This window comes from Schistocerca gregaria, chromosome 8 (genome assembly GCF_023897955.1).
Source record: "Schistocerca gregaria isolate iqSchGreg1 chromosome 8, iqSchGreg1.2, whole genome shotgun sequence".
NCBI lineage: Eukaryota > Metazoa > Arthropoda > Insecta > Orthoptera > Acrididae > Schistocerca > Schistocerca gregaria.
In genome coordinates this window covers 220,449,172-220,462,115 of record NC_064927.1, presented here as the reverse complement: position 1 = coordinate 220,462,115, position 12,944 = coordinate 220,449,172, and the positions used below count along the sequence as shown (strand labels likewise).

Genomic DNA, 12,944 nt, shown 5'->3' with positions numbered 1-12,944 from the left:
CATTTTGGTGAACCTGGGACTCTTACCAGGTAGGACTGATAGAGGATATAGAGAAGCTCCAACAAAGAGCGAAGCATTTCACCACGGGATCATTTGCCGGCATGAGCGTATCACAAAGATGCTCAACAAACTCCAGTGGCACACACTACAAAAGAAGCATTGTGCATCAAGGAGAAAGGTTTAACATTGTAATTTTGAGACAGTATTTTCTAGAAAGAGTCAGAAAACCTACTACTTCCTCCCACATGCACCTCATGAAATCAACATGATGTAAAAATTCGAGAAATTATAGGTAATACAGAAGATTACTGACAATTACTGCTCCCATGCCCCATCTGGAGTGGAACAGGGAAGGGGGTGGGAGAGATCTGTTAGTGGTACCAGAAGTACCCTCTATCACATACACCATTAGGTAGCTCTCAAAGTATGATGTAGATATACTAAGTATGATGTAGATGTAGACATACTAAATCTGTATGTCAGAAAGACTGCATCCTCACCTTACATCTTTTCCAATCAGAGCACTATGTCTACACCACTTCCTCTTAATTCTTGAGCAGTGCATTTGCTACACTAGTCACAATTTATTGCAGAACTTAAGGAGCTTCTCTCATTTCTCATACATGCTGCCAAGATAGCATTCTCTATTAAATATGCTCTTAACACTGTTCCCTACAACAGTGTTCATATTCCTCACAAGTATTAGATTGTCATCTCCCGTTACATACCACATTACATACTTTCTCTACCTCTTCATCTCCTCCTTGTGGCTTCAGTATGTGTACCTCGACTACTGTTGTTGATGTTTGTCCTGCTGCAGATTCTGATGAGAATAATCCTTTAAGTGAATTGTTCATGGTAACTTACTCTTTTTGCTACCTTCCTATATAGTTCTCACAGACTATTCTAATTGAGCTGAAACACTGGAAGAAAAAAATTAAATTCTTTTTTTCTAATTTCGCTACACACACAGACACACACACACAGACACACACACATTATATATATATATATATAACACAGAAAGAGACTACAGATCTTATACTTACAGATATGACTGTTTTGCAATAAGGATAAGCATTCCATGCCTCTTCATGAATTTCTAGAGAGCCCTTTGGTGCAAGTAGCCTTATAAAGGCTGGAACTTTACTGGAAGAGAAATAAAATAAATCTGTTAGCAAGATGTGTGCACAAAACATTGATCAGATCTAAAACAATTACTCTATTGCAAATTAATAAACTGTTTTGCATTTTACAAGTTTATCAACAACAGATGTGCATCAATGAACAGCATAGGTTCAGTAGTTAACTTGATGATGATGATGATGATGATGATAATAGTAATAGTAGCAGCAGCATCAAACTGGGGTTTTCAGGGTGAATGATTGTAACCATTAATATTCTCTTTATATTTTCAATTTTCTTATATAATTTGTTGCCTTCTGAAGTTTGTGAAGGCCATTACATAAATTCCAAGGTGTATTTTTTTTGGGGGGGGGGGGGGGGGGGTGTTTACAACCACCATGATCAATGATCTGGCTAAAGCCAACATTTTGCTGTAGCAGTGAGTGCACCGATTTTTCAGCAAGAGAAAGTTTCACCAAAATACATAAGCATTTGTATGAAGTATCTGAACTGTCATTTTTGTCAATCAGTTCAAGGGGCTATTCCTCTTTTGCTTGTGTGCTTCCATTTTAATTAATAATATGTCAAGTCACAAAAAAATAAAGGGAAATCAGAGCAGCACCTGTGTTTCAACTGTGAAATTTTAATAACTGTTATAGTAGTGGCTCCTTTCCTTCAAATGACCAATATAACAAACAGGATAGTTTCAAAAAAGGAGTTGGGGATTTACTGAGGTAACTGCTGTTTTCACAGATGTGAATACCTGTATGTGAAGTTACACTGCCACTGCTGCTAGATATTAGAGAAAAGAGAACTCAGCATAACGATAATATTAGTCCAACATGAAGACTACAGGATAAAAATCAATGTGTGTCCAACAATATTAATACATACATTGCTAAATTGAAGTGAGGAGAACCTATTCTTTGCTAAAGCCAATACACTCCTTCCAGAGCAGAAAAATGGAACACTGAATTAATGTGCAAAGAAATGATGAAAATATTCTCAATTTGGAAAAAGTGAAATATATTATTTACAATGTTGTGACCAGTTTGAACCAGCCAGCTTTCATCTTCGCACTAAAGGCAAATGCTAAAAGCAGTTTCTGTTGGACTGACTATTGTTGATAATGCAATGGATACCACATACAGCATGTGTCTTTAGTCTGTTAGTCAACTTGCAGGTTGAAACTGGCTACAACATTGTGAAATTCTCATGTGACTGTTGCAAATACAAAAATTAAGAACATTGTGAATGGAAACACTGGTTTCTTTAGGGTGCTGATATAACCATGCCACAAAAATATGTCTATATTTGAAAATAATAATGTACTATTTACAGTCAGGAACGTCTGACCCCCAAGTGTGTATCCTACATTCCATGATTTCATTGATAGATATTCCATTGTTGTGCCACTCCTGTCACATGGGATGCTCATTTTGCAATCACTTGTTTTACAAAAGATTTGACAAAGCAGCTGTAGCACAAATGAGTGCATGACGTGACACAGTTGTTACAACACTGGAATCCCATTCTAGAGGAGCACATTTCAAATCCTCATTCTACCATACAGATCTAGGTTTACAATTGCATCCAAAAGTAGTTTAGGCAAATGCCAAGATTCTGGGCTATTGTTTCATCTCTGTTGATATTATTGTTAATGTGGCATCAACTGCTAACTACTCTCCACCACCCATATTTCAAAAGACAGTTATGGCTGCAATGAGTTTATTAATGTTGTTCTCTTAGACATAGTTTGAGCTCAGCATTCTTTGTTTGGTAATTGCCTATCTGATAACTGCAACTGTGGAAGAAAAATTGAACTTTCTCGGGCATGTTTTCCCATGTAGTCTGCATGCTATCCTGACACCATTACAAAACTTGTGGGCAACCCAGTAGAATTGAGGCTATTGCTAAAGATGTACCAACAAACAGGACACCAACAACTTGCCACCACTTGGTAGATCAGAAATATGAGATGTTCTAGTACACCAGCACACAACACACAAGCCTAAAAACAATCTGACATTTGCATCAAAGTTTTCATAATATTTAGTTTGATCCCTGTATTAACAAAGGGCACACTGAGGGTCTCTTCAGTCAGAAAGGTGACGGCTTGTAACAATTTGAGGGAAGTCATGTAGTGGAATCAAAGTTATATCTTGGATACCCAGATGTTCAAGATCTTCTACTGCTCTTGATGTACGAGGGTCGGTCAAAAAGTAATGCCTCCCATTTTTTTTCTACTTAAAAAAATTAAGTTAAGTGAAAAATTTGAATTTGGCGCCATTCCTCAAACCTTCTTCTGCAATCCACTGCAGTAGTAACTTTCTGTGTCAACAGGTGGCAGCACAGCAGAAGTTTGTAAGATGGCCGACATCGATGTTCGTTTGAGACAGCGTTGTGTGACTGAATTCTTGAATGCAGAAGGTGAAACGCCCATACGCATTCGTGAAAGACTGAAGAAGGTGTATGGTGTTGTGACTGGATGTCAGCACTGTTAGACGATGGGTTCGTCATTGTAAGGAAGCTGAAGGGCAAACACCGTTGACTGACGAAAAGCGGAGCGCCAGGCCGGTGAGTGCAGTGACTCCACACAACATTCAGCAAGTTGATGACATCATTCGTGGTGACCGTCGGGTGACTGCAGATGAAGTGTGTCGCATTATTTCTCTTAGTAAAGGCAGTGTGATCACGATTATTAAACAATTGGGGTACTCAAAAGTTTGTGCACGGTGGGTTCCAAGAATGTTAACCGATCAGAATAAAGAGGCAAGGAAAACAATAGCCTCCCAACACTTGCAGCGCTTCCGTTTGGAGGGAGATGAGTTTCTGAAAAAAATTGTGACCGGGGACGAAACATGGGTGCATTTTTTTAAACCCGAATCAAAGAGGCAGTCAATGGAGTGGTGTCACACAAGCTCGCCGAGGAAGAAAAAATTCAAAACTGTGCGATCGGCAGGGAAAGTTATGGCAACAGTTTTCTGGGATACAGAGGGTGTGATTCTGGTTGATTTTTTGGAGCAGGGATGCACAATAAATTCTGTTCAATACGTCACAACCCTCAAAAAACTTAAAGCACGTCTTCAGCGAGTTCGCCCAACAAAATCAATGGCAGATGTTGTTCTTTTGCATGACAATGCAAGACCACACACCAGTCGTCACACCTCTGACGAGATTGTCAAAATTGGATGGGAAGTTTTGCCTCATCCCCCATACAGCCCTGACCTGGCACCATCAGACTTCCATCTGTTCGGGCCACTAAAAGAAGCTCATCATGGGATTCATTTTGAAGATGAGGAGGCCGTCAAAACATCCGTGCGTCAATGGCTTAGGAAGCAGAGCTGTGATTTTTACCGTGCTGGGATACATGCCCTTGTTCAAAGATGGACCAAAACTGTAGAGATGGGCGGAGATTACATTGAAAAATGACAAAATGATCCTCAATGTTGTGGTTTTCAACCTATGTAATTGCATTTAAATTTCCCGACAATTAAACGTAGAAAAAAAATAGGAGGCATTACTTTTTGACTGACCCTCATACACTGTTCAAAACTATTAGGGGAATACATATATCAATGTCCACTGTGTTAAATCTATAATACAGGCAGTACCTGTAGTCTCATTGCATAGCTTGAGACCTGCACTTCCATGTACAACAATTAAAATCATGTGTCATCTGTTGGCTGCATTGTGAATTCCAGTGTTAGGCAGCTCTTAAGAAAGTGAATATCTGTATCCCAGCATTTTTCAGTTAAGTACACAGGTGGCAGTTATTCGTGGATATTGTATTGGTTGGTTGGTTTAAATGAGGGAAGGAGGGAGGGACCAAACTGCTAGGTCATTGGTCCCTCGTTCCTATTAAATTAATTCCACAAGGGTTGGATCAAAATAATCAAGACATACAAAACACAGGTAGAAGGAAGGAGAAAACCACAAGAATGACGGAAGTGCAAGAAACACTAAAATGGACAAAATTGGACAAGAAAACCACAGAGAGATGCAAGAAACATGTAGCAGAAATCAAAACAAGAGAGCATATTACCATGGCTGGTTGGCGGTGAGAATAAAGGGGAGAAGCCAGCCACTCTGCTACACATTAAAACCTCCACCCTAAAAGCACTATGGTGGAGGGCACAGAGGGACAAAGGACATGCACTAAAACAGATCAAATGATAAAACCCACCCTCACAAATAAAATGAAAACCAAAAACTGCTACTGAGGCATTTTTGTCCAATATTGAAGGTAGGGGGCTGGGAAAGTTAAAAGTCTGCCGCAGAGCGGCTAAAAGTGGGCAGTGCAGCAAGAGGTCGATGACCCATTTGTCAGCCACAGTGACGCTGAGGTGGGTCCTCGCGATGGAGGAGGTAACCGTGTGTTAGCCACATATGGCCAATGTGGAGCCAGCAGAGGACAACTGGTTCGCTGTGAGAGGACCGCATGGAAGACTTCCACACGTTTGTAGTCTCCTAATGACACTCAGTTTGTTGTTTGTACTGTCATGCCATTAGGTCTCCCAAAGCCGAAAAACCATGCGGTGTAAGACAGAACATAGGTCAGTTTCGGAGATGTCCATCTCTAGAAGCAGTTTCCACATAGACTCTTTGGCCAGCCTGCCATCTGCCATATGGCAAGGAGTGCTGTTCAATATGTCCTCCACGAATATACGCAAAGTATTTGAGACCATCAGCCATCGGTGTAAACCACTTCATGGTCCCTGCACATGTGAAGAATCGAGAGGAAGTGATAGAGAGCCGCAGGGTTAACGGAGTCCTCAGGGCCATGTGAAAGGTCCAGAAGAATCTGCAGCCTAGCTGTCCACCACGGAGGTGTACATGAATGAATGCCGAGAAGAGGTGGTAGCAGAAAGGACTCCAGTTCAGACAAAAGGGACCGGATGTGAACTGCAATCTTAAGCCCCGACCTGAGCCGCTGAAGCAGGAGATGAACTACCATGGTTGGGAAAAGGAGACTGTATTCAGATGCGCAGAAAAACTATGAATGTGTGCAACATAAGTGGCGAGCAGTTGTGCATGCCTAACCTTCAATGGAGGGACTCCGACCTCCAGCAGGACATTGGTCACCGGACTCTTTCTAAAAGGTCCCATCGCTAGGCAAATGCCACAGTGGTGCACTGGGTCGAGTAAATGCAATGCTGAGGGCACAGATGAACCGTAAACCAGACTCTGATGGTCAAAGCAAGATTGAACAAGAGTTCTGTAGAGCAGCAGCAGTGTAGAGCGATCTGTACCCCAGTTGGTGCTGATCAGGCAGCAGAGGGCATTGAGATGCTGCCAGCACTGCCACTGAAGCTGACAAAGGTGAAGTAATGAAGTCAATTGGTAGCCAAAAACCAGTCCTAAGAATCGATATTTCTCCAGTACAGTGAGTCGATCATCATTAAGGTAAAATTCTGATTCTGGACGAATGGCACAACGTTGACTGAAATGCATGGGGCACGACTTTGTGGCTGAAAGCTTGAAGCCGTGGTCTAGAGCCTATGAACGCGCCTTGTGAATTGCTCCCTGCAGGCGCCGCTCAGCAACGTCAGTGCTGGAGGAGCAGTACAAAATGCAGAAGTCATCTGCATACAGAGAAGGTGAGACCAATGGCTCTACAACTGCTGCTAGACAATTAATAGCCAGTAAAAATACAGACTCCGTACGAAGCCCTGCGGAACGCCATTCTCCTGAATACAGGGGGAACTATGGAAGGCACCGACTTGGACAGGGAAAGTACAGAGTGACAGGCACCTTTCAATGAAAATTGGGAGCGGGCCCCGGAGACCACACTTATACAATGTGACAAGGATATGACGTCACCTGGTCATGTCGTATGCTTTATGTAAGTAAAAAAGATGGCAAACAGATGATGGCATCTGGAGAAGTCTGTTCAGATGGCACACTCGAGGGGGACAAGATTATCAGTGGTAGAGAGACCCTGATGGAAGATGCCCTGACATGGAGCCAGTAGGCCATGTAACTCCAGGACCCAACCCAACCACTGATGCACCATATGTTCCAGCAGCTTACACAGAAAGTTGGTGAGGTGGTGGGGGCCAATATCTATCAACATCAAGTGGGTTTTGACCAGCTTTGAGCACCTGAATGATGATGCTCTCCTATAACTGCAATGGAAAGACACCACCCCATCAGATCCCATTGAAGATGACGAGATGTCGCTTGTAGTCAGATGAGAGATGTTTAATCAATTGTCTGTGGACTTGATCTGGCCCAGGAGCTGTGTTGGGGCAATATGCATGGGCACTGAGGAGCTCCCACTTTGGAAATGGGGTGTTATAGGCATGGCATATAGTGAACTAGAAGACTTTCCTTTCCATCCGCCATTTGAGGGTGTGAAAGGCTGGGGGGTAGTTCTCTGACGCAGAGGCTCAAGCATAGTGCTAAGCAGAGTGCTCAGCAATCGCATTTGCGTCACTAGGTAACACACCATTAATGTTAATGCCCAAAAAGACATCTGATCTTCGTCCAGACTTGGGAAGGTGATATATGGAACCCAATGGTCGACATGTACCTCTACTAACAGTCTTGTTTCTGGCGAACACGAACACAGAGCTGCTTAATGGCTATAAACTGGTCTAGGGAAGGGTGTCGCTTATGTTGCTGTAGAGCTTGCTGACACTCTAATTGCCTCAGCAACTTCCGCCGGCCACCATGGGACTGTCTTTCGCCAAGGGCACCCTAAAGAACGAAGGATCGCATTTTCCGCCGCAGAAACAATCGTTGTAGTGACCTGGCTCAACGAAAAAAATTGATGGCTCCATGTGGGGGAGATTCAGTGGTGGCAGCAGAAGGGAAGACTTCCCAGTCTGCCTTGTTTAAAGCCCATCTGGTTAGGCATCTGTGGGTATGACGCCAGGGGAGTGACAGGAAGGTGGGGAAGTGGTCACTACCACACAGGTCATCAATTGCTCTCCAGTGGATATATGGGAGAAGGCCAGGGCTCAAACCAAGAGATCAATGGTTGAATATAGGCCACATGGCATAACGGAAAGTGTGGGGGCACCTGTAAACCTGTATTTAAGAGACAGAGGTCGAATTGTGATAGTAAATTTTCGACCTCCTTACCTCAGCCTGTAAGCAGGACGCCACCCAAACAAGGAGTTATTGCACATTAAAATCTCCCAGAAGTGGGAAAGATTTAGGGAGTTAATCACTGTAACCAATATGTTCAGGTTATCTGGAGGAAGATATCCTGCCAGCCACAGCTTCAAGAGGGGTTTGAAGGGGCACAAGCTCACTACATACCGAGTTCAGGACATAGATGCAAACTCCACCTGGCACATTGCTGTTGTCGCTACAGTTAATGCAATATCCCTTATAGCTGAGGGGGTCATATTTTTTAACACTGAAGTTAGACCTTGATTGCTTAGAGACTGTTGGTGTTTAACCACCAGCAAGAGATGATTTACTATGCTTCATGGTGTGCCATCTGCCCTGACGGCATCCACTCGGATCAGGGGCCCTCCCCACGAGCACCACCCAGCGGCAGCAAAGGCCACCTGACAGGATGGCAATTGATGGAAGTCCCGATGCTCCAGGGTAATGGGCATCTACTCCTTGGCATACGTGGGGACTTAATGGCACAGGCATCAGCAGAGCAATCTGTGTGGTCAGGGGGCTACAACCAACAGGGTACATGGCAGCCACACCACAATGGACTGGCTAGCATGATGGATATCTGGCACAAATGAGCTAAGAAGTCCATTATCGTTGACAGCACAGAAAACAATACTGCATGGACGATGGAGGAAGACTCACCCAGGAGGGTGACCTCACCCTACAGCTGGAGAATGAGTGGAAGTGAAGATCCACATTGATGAAGGATGTGACAGATCTCAGTGCATGATGGACACTATGCACCATGTAAGGCACTCTTCGGGAAAATTTTGAAAAATGGAGGTCAAACCCTACAGGGGACCATCACATCAAGGCCAAAACATATGAGACTCCTTTTTGTTGCCTCTTACGGTGGGCAGGAATACCTCGGTTCTATTCTAATGCCCAGAACCATATTGGGGGAGAGCGCATTGTATTAAACCAAGCATATGCAATGCGACATCTTGACTCAGGATAAGTTGCACAAGGGCAGTCAGTTTGATCTAAAAAGAATGGACATTCTGTCATGTTACTGCAGGTGCAAATGACACTCTGGGCATCATCCACGGGTTGTGAACATGCTACATGGAGGCATGCCAATACACAAGGTTAGCTGGACAAGGTTGCTGATGTATTACAACTACGTGTCATGACTGATGTCTGGCTATCTCTGCATCATGCGGATACCGTCAGCACTGCAAAATGACCTCAGGTGGACCATAGGAGCCGCTGTGTCCAATAAGACTGTAAAGAACAGGTGACGAGAAAGGACCTTACAACAGAGGTATCTTGTTCAAGCAGAGGCATCCTGTTTAAGTACTCTGTTGGACATGATAACATCTTGCAGCTTGTCTTCAGACCTGCCATTCTCACACTAAGTGACAGCTACTTCATTGCTGAAATACATTATTCACAGATGAGTGAAGATACCTTCAATGCAAGGTGATAGCTGTGTTCGCGTGCAGAGGTACGTGGTGAGCAGTACCTGCTAAATGTTGTCCAGCAAATAGAGTTGTCTATGTGCCTGTTACATTATGGGGGTCCTGTGCTGATAGCCATGTGGATCTCCTTGTCCACAGTCACCTTACTGTCAGGCACTACAGCAAACAGATCCTGTTGAACCGTGTGGCAGCTGCTGCATTTGGTAGTGGGCATGTAGCGAGTGTCAGCAGGGATGTGTTGCAAAGCCTGGACATTGAGGTAATGAAATGGCCAGAGCTGAGTCCCGACCTAAATCCCATCTTGCATGTGTGGGGCCTGCTTGACAGATGTGTTTGTGGACGTCCTGTTCCACCACAGACTCTCCAAGCACTCACATGGGCTCTCTGAAGGCTGGGAACTTATACCACAGGGTTAACTCGACAGACTTTTACAGAGCTCACAGATGGCATACACATTACAGAAACTCTCAAAAGTCCAGAGAAAAGCATCCACGATGATGGGGTGTTTTTGATACTTGTCAGTCATTTCAGTTCTTTTCATATAAGTGACTGAGGATGTAATGTTTTGTAGTGCACTTAATTTGTGAAAGATAAGATAAAGATACAAACTGGTAACTTACCCAGTCCTCAATTATTGCTTAGTGGATTTAGGGCAGACACACACAGTCATATCTGTTATGGCATAAAGTCAAGCACCGGCACACCAGTCGGGAACGTGAGAGCAGAGGGGGCTGTGAAGAACCCGTCAGCCAATTGCACCCTGACCGAAGCCTCCCCAGGATGGCAAAGCAACAGCAGCATCCTCTATGTAAAGAGAACATAAGCACTTCACGTGACTGGCCGTGGCCCAGTTCTACAGAAGCTTCACGGTTAGTGACCTGAATAGGAGAGTTACCTATATTACTTTACTTGTATTAGGAACTATATATACTGAAGAGACTTCTTATTTGCTTATCACCCTTTGCTTCCAACACTCCTGTGTTATTGTCGAAGTTAAGTACTGTCGTTGTTCATTTAGTAATAAAACTCATTAATACGATTTATCTGAATGTTGTCTAATGATCTGAGAAGGTAGGCTTCCTAGGCTACACATGTTTGACATCAAGACAGGATTCAACAGTATTTCCCTAATTCTTTTGAGCGATTTATATAAATGAGTTAGGTGGCAATCTGAACAGAACTTTTTGCAAATGGTACTATAATTTACTGTGGAGTAAAATCAACAGATGACCAACATGCACTATAAAAATTAGTAAGACAATACTACATGTTGCAAGAAGAGGCAGCTCACACTTAACAATGAAAGATGTGATGTCCACTACATGAGTGCTGTACTATAAAAAGTTTCATATTTTAGTTAGATGATAACACAAATTTAATGTGTGCCATTTCAGCTAAATGCTTACCAGTTACAACTACAAACAACATAAACCGACTGGAACCACCACATAGAAAATTCTGTGGGGAAAGAGAATCACAAAATGTTTTTGTCCATCTGTCTGTCTTCTGGAGTACTGGTGTGCAGTATGGAATTCTTACCCTATAGGATTCACAGTGGACATCGCAGATGTTTAAAGAGGGCAACTCACTTTTCATTACTGTGAAGTACAGTAGTGTCACAAATAGGATAAGTGAGTTGGGTGGCCATCATTACAACAAAAGCGTTTTTCATTGTGGTGAAATCTTTTCACGCAATTACAACAAAAGCGTTTCTACTCTGAATGCCAAAATAATACACTGACTCCCACCCGCCTTACAAAGAAAGAAATGATCACTGTGATAAAATAAGAGAAACCAGAGCGGCCACAGAGAAATTTGGGTTTTCATTTTTCCTGCAGAAAAGAAGTCTAAAAATCCTAAGGTGCAAAGTTCCACAGGGTTGACCTCGAGATTAGAGAGAGCTCTGCCCCACACTCCGCCCCCTTCCCATCAGCTGAATTAAGTGAGATGACTGAACGGGCGACAAAACCGACAGAGGCGAATCGGGCCGGGCGCTAAATCAATAGGCCGTGCAGCGGCAAGTTGAGGCTCGGGTTCACGTACTCCGGGGATGCCACGCACCCTATTCCCTTATAAGGCCACAAATCGATGGCCCGAGTCGCGCCGTGACGCCCCAGAATTCGTCCAGCGCCTTGACGCCGCCGCCGTCACACCTGGCCGGCACGCTGGCGCTCAGCTGCAGCGGGGCAAGGCGCCGGCACAGGTCGGGGCTCATCCCAGGCTGTCCCCGCCCCCTGGCCGTGGCTGACGTCAGCGATAGCAGATCCGCGCTGCGCCGCGCCGCGTGAAGTGCCCTCTGACGTCATCCCGCGCGTGCTGATGGAGGTATCCCACACCGCCGCCCGCATACAACGCGCTCACTTCGGCCGCGCTTCAAATTATTTCCTACACCGCAGCGAACACAGCGTGTTTAAAAGAGAACAATTTGACTTCTAAATTCCAAATTGACTGATAAAAACTTACTACAAATATGAGAAATTACAAAACAAAATCTTACAAGTTTTTGCTACGCTATTACAAATGCAACAGCACGAACAAAATCTAAACGATAGCTAAATTCGTCATAAACTTCACACAATAATATGCTCTTACAGAAGTTATGGGGGTTGTTACTCTGTTCTTGCCTTCTTCCATGTCACAAGGTAGACAGAAGATGAACACACGTTCATTAGCGTATCTCTGCACGGGAAAAAAATCGCATGTTGTATCTGGCGATCTTTGAGGCCAAGAATGCAAGGCTGTGACTCGGGATCCCGCGCGTTGAGCTATCTTCAAACGCTGCAGAGTTGGCTTTTTCCACAACTTCAGGTGGTTTCATTTTTTAAATGGATGGAGCTCCACTACACTGTCAGTTGCTCAATGACACACTGGATCAACGCTGGATAGGGCCCACGGGACCCCCAAACACTGCCCTGAGTTCTTGGCCTCCGAGATCGCCAGGTATAACCACATACGACATATGCGATTGAAAGTGTGTTCATCTACCTTCTACCTCGTAACACAAAAGTGAAGAACAGAATAACAGTCACCATAACTTCTGTAAAAGCATATATACACATTGTGTAAAGTTTATGACGAATTTTACTGTCGTCTAGATGTTGTTCGTGCTGCTGGCGGTGGAAACAAAGCATTTGTAATAGCACTGCTAAAAACGAAGATTCTGTGAATACTTTACCCCAGCTCTGTAGTATGTTTTTATCTATAAATACGGACCTCTGAAATCAGGTCATTCTTTTCTAAATGCCCTGTACTTCACGA

At 43.8% G+C, this 12,944-nt stretch overlaps 1 protein-coding gene across 2 annotated transcripts in view; it reads right to left on the bottom strand.

Annotated features, from left to right (window-relative positions):
* The window catches only part of LOC126285423 (phosphatidylinositol transfer protein alpha isoform), a 188,065-nt gene that overhangs the window by 19,900 nt on the left and 155,221 nt on the right, over nt 1–12,944 (bottom strand). For both annotated transcript variants that reach the window (XM_049984791.1, XM_049984790.1), the window contains exon 4: nt 1,050–1,149. In XM_049984791.1, coding sequence (XP_049840748.1) covers nt 1,050–1,149 — 100 coding nt within the window. The remainder of the gene's footprint in view (nt 1–1,049; nt 1,150–12,944) is intronic.